The sequence below is a fragment of the Vigna unguiculata genome, chromosome 10 (genome assembly GCF_004118075.2).
Source record: "Vigna unguiculata cultivar IT97K-499-35 chromosome 10, ASM411807v1, whole genome shotgun sequence".
NCBI classification, from domain to species: Eukaryota; Viridiplantae; Streptophyta; class Magnoliopsida; order Fabales; family Fabaceae; genus Vigna; species Vigna unguiculata.
The window spans coordinates 22,101,693-22,112,889 of record NC_040288.1 but is presented as its reverse complement, the minus strand read 5'-3'; the positions used below and the strand labels follow the sequence as shown (position 1 = coordinate 22,112,889).

The 11,197-nt window shown below is 34.5% G+C and overlaps 1 protein-coding gene across 1 annotated transcript; it reads right to left on the bottom strand.

Annotated features, from left to right (window-relative positions):
• Positions 1–9,130: 9,130 nt before the first annotated feature.
• On the bottom strand, positions 9,131–10,788 carry LOC114165407. The gene is made up of 4 exons (XM_028050045.1): positions 10,472–10,788; positions 9,909–10,183; positions 9,527–9,820; positions 9,131–9,195 (listed from the first exon to the last, which is right to left on the bottom strand). The coding sequence occupies exons 1-4, from the start codon at positions 10,786–10,788 to the stop codon at positions 9,131–9,133; spliced, it is 951 nt and encodes a 316-aa protein (XP_027905846.1).
• Positions 10,789–11,197: the final 409 nt, after the last annotated feature.

Sequence of the window (11,197 nt, the reverse complement as noted above, 5' to 3'; positions counted from 1 at the left end):
GTAAAGTCAACCTTTAGTCGTCTCCCAACAAACACGGAATGGATTTATACCAAATTAGTTCTTATAAAAACTATACAAAAGAGTTAGTCAAATAAAATTGGAAAAAAGGCAAAAGATAAAGATAAAAAGATAAAAAAAATTGATAAAGAAAATAGATTGATTTCATTACTTTTCCAAAATAGATCCATCATTAGTTATCTAAAGATTATTGCTCAATTAATTATTGTTGTAGATTTGCAAATCAATCAATGTAAAGTCTCAATTAATTTGTTGATGTTCTCACTTTTAACTAAAGTACAGTCTTAATTGAAAATGAGAACTTTTAGATTATCCACAATAAATTCAACCAAAGTACAGTCTTAATCAAATTTTACTATGCCTAATCATGTCTATTCTTTTATGTCTTGTGCAAATAAAAAGCTTAATTAATCAAAGTAAAGTCTTGCCTAATTTTAGTTAGAGTAAATACCTTTAACCAAAGTAAAGTCTCAATTATTGGTAAAAACTCATTTAATCACATGAAAGTTTCTAAACAAAATCAAAGTAAAGTTTCAATTAAATTTAAAAACCCTTGGACTTATATGATTAAAATACATATAGATTTAAAATTATTACTTTTTATGTGATTCAAAGATAAAAGACATAAATGAATGAAAAGCATGCCAATAATAAAAAGAATAAAGAAATTATTTCATTATAACCTCAAAATCGATAATGAAATTACAATGGAACCAACCAAGAAGCTTAGCACTATATGGAATGCAAAAATAAAATAAAAATAGAAGAGAACATGGAGATACTGGATGAAATTAGGCCCCCCTAAAGGGTTCCTAAATTTTGAAGTGTTGAGCTTGTCTTTTCTACTTCCCATTGGTCTCTTTATATAGGACTTGGAAGATATTCTCGATTGACATTATCTGATTATTTATCTTAAAATATCTAAATAATTATCAACAACTAAATCTTGATAAAAATTCCAATTCAGCTTTGTTCTCTAGCAGTCCAAATTTGTAGGGAAATCCCAATATTTCAATAATTACATCTTAACCCCTTTTTATTTGACGAACATTGACTAGCTTTGACCAGATTTTGACAACCTTTGATTGTACATTGAGAAGCTGACACATGGCAGCATATGGTTGACCATATTCGAAAGTGGTAGATTGATGACAAGGCATGATTTTGGCTTGATTTTGTGAGATAAGGGAGAAGCAACACGAGCTTGCTAATCTAAAGGTTGAGGCGACCTGGTCTTTAAAGAGTTTGAATGTTGTGCATATTGAATTGGCTAGTTTAAATACCATCAAAGAAGACATGGCCAAGTAATTGACGGTGAAGATAGTGAAGGGGAGCTTCGAGTCTAACCTCGATAAGGCTAGAGTTGTCGTTGAGCTATTGACTAGGAGAATCACAGATCTTTAGGTCGGGGTCACCCGCCTAGATGAGGAAACTATGCTCTTACGACTGGCGGGTTGGAGGCCTATGTTGGGAAATTTGATGGTGATAAGGATGTGGTGAATGATGCCTTCATCGAAGAATGGGAGTCTGTTGGGGGATCTTGTCGAGGTCTAGGTAGAGGAGAGAACATATCCTCTTGTCGAAGGAGTTGATGTCCAAATGGCCCTAGCCGAGGCTGATACTTAGGCTTTTATTTATAGTTTCTTTTTTATGTGTACTAACTTTGCGAACTTTGGATGAATGTGATGGATTTTGTTTTGTTTAATGCAAACTTCATTGTACTTTAATGTCGCACTTGTGATTGTGGTTGCATAATCTGTGTTGAAAAATGCTTTTCCTTTAATTTCTTATAATCGTCTAGGTAATCTGATACCTCGTTTGAGGTTTATAACGTTATTGCACTTAGTAATAAGGAGGCTCTTAGGAGGGGGTATATGGTTACTGCTCTTAGTAACTAGGTACCTCGCGGGGAGGGCTTTATGTTTACTACTCTTAGTAATTAGGTGCCTCGAGGGGAGGGCTTTATTATTACTGCTCTTAGTAACTATGTCCCTCACGAGGAGGGCTTTATGGTTACTACTCTCAATAACTAGGTGCCTTGCGTGGAGGGGGATGATATAGATTGTTAATAATTTATAAGTGTGAACCCATGGTATAATATTCTAACTTTTGAGATGGTTGAGTCAAATTTTACCAAGTTCAGCAGGGATTAATTTGGTTGGTCATAAAGTTATTTAATATGTCACTTTATTTTTGTCAAACCTTGTAGGCTATTATTATTGTTGTTGCTTCCAAGTTTGAGCTTTCTCAACCATTTGTTGAGGAAGCTTTTCAAAAATATGGTACATCATTTCAAGTGGAAGAAGAGAAGGAGGAACAATTGAGACAAGCAGTTGACGAACAAGAAGCAGAGATTATTGAATTACGCAAATCAATGGAAAAGTTCAAAAAAATGATGTCTTTAAGGAGGAATCATCAGTTGAAAGAGCATGATGAAGTGAAAATTCCTGAAAGTGGGGAAGAAAATGTTACTCTTGAAGCTAAGCACCCCAAGTATTATGAATTACTTGAAAGTACTATTGATACCAAGTTCATCAACTTCAGAAAAACGTGGACATAATTGTTTAAGATATTGACCAATGTGAAAGCAGTAATTTGTATCAACGATTGAAGGATCAACCAAGGAAATGTTCTAAAATTCAATCACTACGAACTTCATTTTTGATGTACAGGAGGAGGAAACACCAAAATTAGAGGAGCTGATATTATTTTATTTCAAAATTATTTGTCAAAGTACTGATGTTAATATTATTTTGTTGCATAGGTTAAGAGTATGACACATTTGTGGTTGTGTGTTTGTTCTTTTTTTTTTGTAATTCTGGATTTATTTTAAATTTGTCGAACTCATATTACGATGATGAGGATGTCTCTTTGCACATGTAAGTAAAAGTGTACAAAAAGGTCATGCTTGGTGGTCTAATGATATTATTCATTCTGAAGGTGTTCCACGTGAGTCCTATTTCCCACCTGCTGCACCCCAACTAAAATATGACATTACTTACTTAAGTTATGCGCTGACCATAATATATGTTAATCCATGTGTTAATAATTGCCAAACCCTATTATTGAAATTGCATTTCTGTGAAGGTTGGAAACAAAGCCCACATACTTTTCCTAGGTGATGTCCCTATTATCTAGTGTTAACTTGTGTACTCAAAAAACACATATATCAAAGATTACTGCATGGGAACAATTGCATTCATTCCCATAACATCTACTAAGCCCTCACTATATAACTACTAACCTACGTCCAATGGTTTGCACATGTAAGGAAAAGTGTACAAAGACCTCAAGCTTGGTGGTGCAATGATTTTGGTCTTCATCACTTAAGTTGATGTCTTAGTTCTCAATGTGTTCCACATGACTCCTACTTCATACCTTATGCGCCTAAACTAAAAATCATTGTAGACTGAATTAAAAATCAGTTTTTACTTTATGAATCAAGCTTCCATGTACAAATCCCACATTGTGGCTTTGCATTTATCCATGCTTTACTCACTTAATTTATATGATTTTTAAATTACAAATTACGTTTTTAATTGATAAAATGAAGCTTTCATGTACACAATAAAGGGTATGAGGGGCAACTGTTAGCAAATAAATTAAGAAAAAATATTAGGATGATGAGGTGCAATCACATGTAGTGGGTTAGCACTTCTTTAGGCAGTGCTTTTGCAAATATGTTCCAGAATTCATTTACATGTTTTGTAGAGTAAAAAATAACTTTTTGACTTAAAGAAAATAGGCTTTCATGTGCATAATAAAGGGTAGCAGGTGAACTTGTTAACCACAAAATATTCAAATATAACTATAGGGTGATGTTGTGCAAATCATATTAAGTGGGTTGATACTTAGGATACCATGGGTTTGCATATGTGTTGACCAATTGGTTTTTATTTGAAGCCTAAATTAAAAATCACTTTTTACTTGAGCAATCAAGCTTCCATGTACAAATCCCATTGTGTGGCTTTGCCCTTATTTTCCTAGTGGTTTGCACATGTTTTCCTCACTTAATTTATATGATTTTTAAATTAAAAATTACATTTTTAATTAATAAAAAGAAGCTTTCATGTACACAGTAAAGGGTAGTAGGGGCAACTGTTAGCAAATAAATTAAGAAAAATATTAGGATGATGAGATGCAAATCACATGTAGTGGGTTAGCACTTCTTTAGGCAGTGCTTTGAAAATCTGTTCCAAAATTCATTTACATGTTTTACAGAGTAAAAAATAAATTTTTCAATTAAATAAAGGAGGTTTTCATGTGCATAGTAATGGGTAGTAGATACAATTGTTAACCACAAAACATTCAAATATGACTATAGGGTGATGATGTGCAAATCAAATTAAATGGGTTGGCACTTAGATACCATGGGTTTGCATATTTGTTGACCAATTGGTTTTTATGTGGAGGCTGAATTAAAAGTCACTTTTTAGATGACCAATCAAGCTTCCATGTACAAATCCCATTGTGTGGCTTTGCACTTTTCCCAATGATTTGCACATGTTTTCTTCACTTAATTTATATGATTTTTATGTTACATATTATATTTTTTATTAATAAAATGAAGCTTCCATATACACAATAAAGGGTAGGAGAGGCAATTGTTAACAAATAAATTAAGAAAAATATTAGGATGATGGCGTGCAAATAACATGCAGTGCCTTAGCACTTCTTTAAGCAGTGCTTTGTAAATGTATTCCAGACTTTATTTACATGTTTTGCAGAGAAAAAATAACTTTTTTGCCTAAAGAAGACGCTTTCCCTTTACTCAATGATGTTTTCCCTTTACTCATTAAAGTTTTCCCTTTACTCATAAACAACCATAAAAACAAACCCTAACCCAAAAAATTAAAAATTGCCAACACAAAACCTTTGTTCGACCCACCATTAGACAGAACTATTAATGTAAACAAAAACGAACAAATGAATTGCTACTTACCACTAACAAAGTTTCCAATAAGCAGGCCCGATTTTCGGCAACCAGGAAGACTAAACCCACCGCTTAACGCCAGTAAAAACTATGGCAAAAATGGGTCCTTTCCAGATAAATCGATACCAACAACAAAACACTCACCTTTTGTACGTTGGGTAAGAGAAAAAGCTTTCCACTAAAACAAAAAAGGGGAAACGAAGAATGAGAGAGATTTTCAGAGAAGTAGGGGCTCAAGACTTTCTCGGAAGGTTGACCAAGATGAGAGGTTGAAGAACAAGAGAGAGTCGGTTGAAATTGCCAAGCTTTCCGCAAAATCGCTTTTGTTCGAACGCTTTTTGGTTTCGAACCATTTCCTTACCCAACATGTACTTTAATTAAAAATTAAATAAAGTAAAAAAGCACGGCTACATCATGTTGTAAGATAAGTTGTAAAGTTTTGTATGTCACCATATCATTTTCCAAAACCAAATACACCCCACGACCAAGCGTCAAGAAGGTTTTGAAAAGAGAGCAACTCACATGCATCAAACAAAACTGAAACCAACCCTAACACAAAGAAAAACATGCAACCAACATATAAGCCCAACTAACATACAACAAAACTTTTGTAGAATGAAAGTATCTCCTAAGGCACTAAACACAAGATGTGAAAAACTAGTGAAAAAAAAAAGAGAGCACTCAACGAGTGGTATACGAAACCAAGGAAAACAAGGAATTGCACCATGCCTCCAACCAGTGGCGGAGCCACGTAAGAGCGGGCGGGGGCCACGGCGCCCCTAACTTTTTTAACTTTTTTTTAAGTTTTATGTATTTAAAAATTTTTAAATTATATATTTTTTAATGTTTTAAATTATGTGTATCATTTTAAATTAGATAGTAATATACCGAAAATTAATAAAAAAATAAATTAGGTATTTTTTATTTTTTTATAAAGTACATCATTTAATTTTAATAAATAGTACAATATAAAATTAAATATAATAAAAAATATTGTTAAGATAATTTTTATTTTTTTTCATATTTTTTTTGTGTTTTTTCACGTGTTGTACTCATTTCTTACTCTTACCTGATTTCTTTTGTTACTGAAAAAAAAAAGTTAAACAGAAACTCATTATCTTCTCTTATTTTTGTCCTCATCTTTTTCATTATCTTTGTCTCACTTGGTAGTGCAATACTTGTTTAATATTTAGCCCTATTTTTTTTTTATCTCATTACCCTTTTGTATATTCATTTTTTATGAAAAGAGAAGAGCAAATAATGTATTATGTGATTTTTTATAGAGGATTTTTAAGTGTAACTTGATTATCATAGTTATTTTTAGTAATTATGTCTCTCAATTTTTGATTAAATTATAATAAATTATTTTTTTAGTCTTAAACTTGTTTTATAGACTATATTGATAAAAAAATTAAAGAATAAATTTATTTTTTAAAATTGATAAAAAGAAGTGAAGATGAGAACAAAAGCTTGTGATGACTTTTGAATCTATATGTGCATATTAGTAAAATGAAAAATCAATATTTTGCAGATAATATGGTTATTTACATTGAAAAAAATAGCTAAAAAATGTAGTTATGATTCAATTATTTGATAATTTCAAGAATATGAAAAAACGAATTACAATATTATTTAGATATATGTATTTTCTTTTATAATTATAGCTATATTAAATTATGTATTAATTTTTCCTGAATTAGTGACAAAAATCTTAAATATATAAATTGAGTATATTATTTTGGCTCCCCATAAATTTTGGCCAAGATCTGCCACTACCTCCAACCATAGCAACAATCCTCCTCGTGATCGCTAGGGCTGAGACCAAACCCGTGGGGTCTACACTCTTCAACATGAGGCCCCAAAAACAAGAAGTACACCACGCAGTCAAGGCACGAGATTCACACAGGTTTTTTATTAATGCCATTCTCTAGAGAATAGAATAAAATCTCCCTCTCAACCAGAAAACAAACAACCAACCGGAAGTGGCTTCCAAACTACATACAACAACAAGAACCACAGGCAAAGGAAAACATGTGCTCTAGCATCATGATTTGTACACGAAACAAGAATAGGCAACCAATAAACATGCGTCATGATCCCATAATACTTGCATACTCTACCACTCTCAAACATTAATCCACAAAAGAGAAGAGAAAGATTAACTCCCCTTACCTGGTTCCACAAATTTACATTTTTCCGTCGAAGCGCACAACATCCCTCTCTCTACAATCTTATTTTTCACTCACAGCACCTCTCTAGTTCGACACTCTAACTTCATGATTTCTCTCTAGTCCAACACACACACCAACCATTGAACCAATTACTTTTTCATGATGTTATTCACAACACAAATTTATAAAAACATGCATTTCACATACCATAAATAATTAAATAAACAAAATAAATGGAACAAGCATTTTACTAGGGCACTTATATATACCATGTGTCTTTAGCCACGTGATCACTAAACCAACAAGAGTGCTCATTAAAACCCCAACTTTTTTATCACTTCACAATAATACCCTCAATTTTCCCGAGTCTTACAAGGCGTAGCAACCTTTGGCTTTTTTTGGGGTCTACCTTCATAGTGATTGGGAACTTCATCAATTGGAAACTTCATCGCCATGTGAGGTGTGAACACCATGGCTTTGAGTGTATTCAGAGTCATTCGTCTAATCAGTATGTTATAGGATGTCCCTACTCCCACGATGAGGTACTAGACTATGACGGTACGATGGGCTTTCGAGATTCCAAAAGTTGTTAATTGGTAAATTTATGGTTTTTTCCCTTATAGGCAATTCACTCTGCATTATTACGGAACTAGGCAGTTTTTTTAAAAAATTACGGAAATGGGCAAATCGTTTGGGGGAAGCACGTTTTCGTATGTAGAAATCGTGTAGCCCCGAAAAGTTTTGTGGTCAAAATTTGTCAGCAAGCAAAATCGTGTGGGGGTGGACGATCTTTAAAGAAAATTGTTGTGGGGCTGTACGTTTTTACGTGAAATCATGCAGGGGGGTTACGTTTTTCATGCAGTAATCGATTACCGTATGTTGTAATCGATTACTGCATGCGTTGCAGTTTTCTGGGTGTAATGTAATCGATTACAGACGAAGTGTAATCGATTACATGGTTAATGCATTATGTTCGGGTGAAATGTAATCGATTACAAAGGTATTGTAATCGATTACAGTCCCAATTTTTTTTTAAAAAAAGTGATTAAATTAGAATTGGATACAGAGGCAATCATAATAATTTGTAATGATTTTATACAGTTTTTTGGTCCATCAAAGAATAAAGTATTTCAAATTATAGTTGATGAAGGCATAAGAAATATTAATGTTCATAAAAAATTGTCTTAGTTTTGACACTGTAGAAAGAAGAAAAAAACATTGAAAAGTAAATGAATTGAAATAAAAAATGTATAAATTATTGGCGAAATGGACATTGTCCCCTATGATGACCCTCAGTGCGATAATAAGAGCATTTTTCTGGCTTATCCGTAACGGGATGATCCATTTCGTTATGGATCCTAGTCGTTGTAGGTCGTCCGGAAGCCTTGCGCCTAGTTTGGGGGTCCGGATTGAAATTAGGACATGTATATGTTGACCAATAGTCCTCATTTCGCAGGGGGTGGAATTGGACTTGATAAGCCTTATTTATGTAATCAAGGGTGTAAACTGGATCGATAAAATTTGAAAGGGGCATATGACCAAAAGAATAAACAGCTATGACGTGATGACAGGGTAACCGACTAGCTTGGAAGTGACCACAATCACACCACCAATCATTTAATCTGACAGTGAATGAGATTGGTTTCGGCCGATATTGATGGGGGCTCGATATCTCTTGCACCTCAAATTCTGAATTATCTCGATCGTAGCGTTGAACATGACAATATGTGGATTTCTGGTGATTTTGTTGGAGCAAGACATTGACATCTTCTGGATATTGATGACCATCTCTTAACATAGAGTCTGTCTTTAAGCCGTATTCAACAAACCAAGCATTTATGTTTTGAAAAGTAATTTTCAATAGTGCACAGATAGGTAATGACCGAGCCCCCTTAAGCGCAAAGTTCATCCAGTCCGCCAAGTTTGTTGTCATGTGCGTGTACCTACGCCCCCTATCATAAGCCTGAGACCACTTATGTAAGGAGATTTTATCAATCCAAGCTACTGCTTATGGGAATTGGGACCTCATAGCTGAAAGTTTTGCTTGCACGGTAGGTTGTTTGACTTCGTAAGCTGTGAAAAAGAAATATAAAATGAAATGAAAAAATATTATGTTTAAAGGAAATATTTTATGCATGTGGAATGTAAAGTTAGGAAAACGTTGTACCCAAGTTAATGAATTGTTTCTTGAGATTGGCATTTTTGAAGCGGTTGTTGAAGTTGGAACCTAGATGACGTATGTAGTAGACAGAGTGAAAATTGTCTGATTCCCAGTCAACTTCTTCCGATCGTAAGGCTGACAAAATTCCCTTGCCTCTACCAGTAATTAGGCATAGATTTGGTTGAGGAGTTACATGCCCTCGTAGTAGTTGAAAAAACTAAATCAATGCCTCTTTTGTCTCACCTTCTACTATTGCAAATGCCAAAGGAAATATGTTTCTATTTCCATCCTGAGCAATTGTAGTTAGCAAGGTGGCATGATATTTGCCTGTTAAAAAGGTTCCATCCACTTGAACAACAGGTTTACAATACTTAAAACCTTCAATGCATGGTCCAAATGCCCAAAAGCAACGTTCCATAATGTATGTGGATGTCTCATCCTCAGCATCAACATTAACGTATGTAGTAGACAGAGTGAAAATTGTCTGATTCCCAGTCAACTTCTTCCGATCGTAAGGCTGACAAAATTCCCTTGCCTCTACCAGTAATTAGGCATAGATTTGGTTGAGGAGTTACATGCCCTCGTAGTAGTTGAAAAAACCAAATCAATGCCTCTTTTGTCTCACCTTCTACTATTGCAAATGCCAAAGGAAATATGTTTCTATTTCCATCCTGAGCAATTGTAGTTAGCAAGGTGGCATGATATTTGCCTGTTAAAAAGGTTCCATCCACTTGAACAACAAGTTTACAATACTTAAAATCTTCAATGCATGGTCCAAATGCCCAAAAGCAACGTTCCATAATGTATGTGGATGTCTCATCCTCAGCATCAACATTAACTGGAGGACCGGAAAGTTGAAAAGTTGTCCCAGGATTGGTTTGTTGGGCAGCTAGTAACCATCTGGAAACTTCATTATAAGATTGATCTCAATCACCATACTCCATTGTAATTACTTTTTCCTTCGCAATCCATGCTCTTCTATATGTGACCGTGTATCTGTAACGACTTTTGATGTCAGCGACCAAGCTTTTGATGCGAATGCTTGGATTTGTGCGTACCAAATGAAAAACAATGGAAGCAATTTGGGTGGAATCCAGATTGCAGTGATCTTGTGAAATTAATGTAGAGAAACAAGTATGTGTACCATCAATGGACTTGATTTCCCAATGATGTTTGATTTTACTATACCTAGCCCTCAGACGCCATTGACATCCATTGTTGTAATGGATGCATCGCGCAACATAAATATGCGGTTTTGATTCTACCACATTGAAGTTGTATCCATTGGTGATGTGATAATGTTTGATGGCAGACACCGTTGCCTCTTTTGAATCGAATTCCCCATACGGATTGTAATCCATAGTAGGAACCAGAACAATTTCTTGATCGTCTGCATTGTCTTCATAAAAATCATCGGAAGTAAACTCTTCGACAATGTCTGGAATGACAGGTTCGTCTTCGATTGGATTAGACGAAGAAGATCCTCCATAATTCCACGAACTCATTGTGAACATGTTGGTATGAAAATATAGATTAGGAGATTTGAGATGTGAAGCTTGGTATGCAGAGAAGTATATATAGAAGAACCAATGGTAGTGTGCATGGATATATAAGCGTTTAAGTTTCCATAATCGAAAGGAGTGGGTTGGGGTGCGAAAAGAAAAAAAATTGGTTTTAAAGAAAACGTGCACCCCCCCACACGTTTTCTTAAAGAAATCGTGTACCCCTCACATTTTCTAATAGCCACACGTTTTCTATTTAGAAAACGTGCACCCCCCCCCCCCACACACTTTCTATTTAGAAAACGTGCACCCCCCATACACTTTCAATTTAAAAACGGTTGCCCCATGACATTTTCTTCTTACACCTTTCGATTTTCCCGCTTCACCGTGATTCCTGGACTGCTGCACCTGC

Coding starts and splice junctions, on each gene's coding strand:
- LOC114165407 (XM_028050045.1), bottom strand. CDS start 10,788: ATGAGTTCGTGGAATTATGGAGGATCTTCTTCGTCTAATCCAATCGAA. Junction 10,184..10,471: donor CAATGGCGTCTGAGGGCTAG/GTATAGTAAAAT, acceptor TGAAGTTTCCAG/ATGGTTACTAGCTGCCCAAC. Junction 9,821..9,908: donor GGCATTTGCAATAGTAGAAG/GTGAGACAAAAG, acceptor AATTACTGGTAG/AGGCAAGGGAATTTTGTCAG.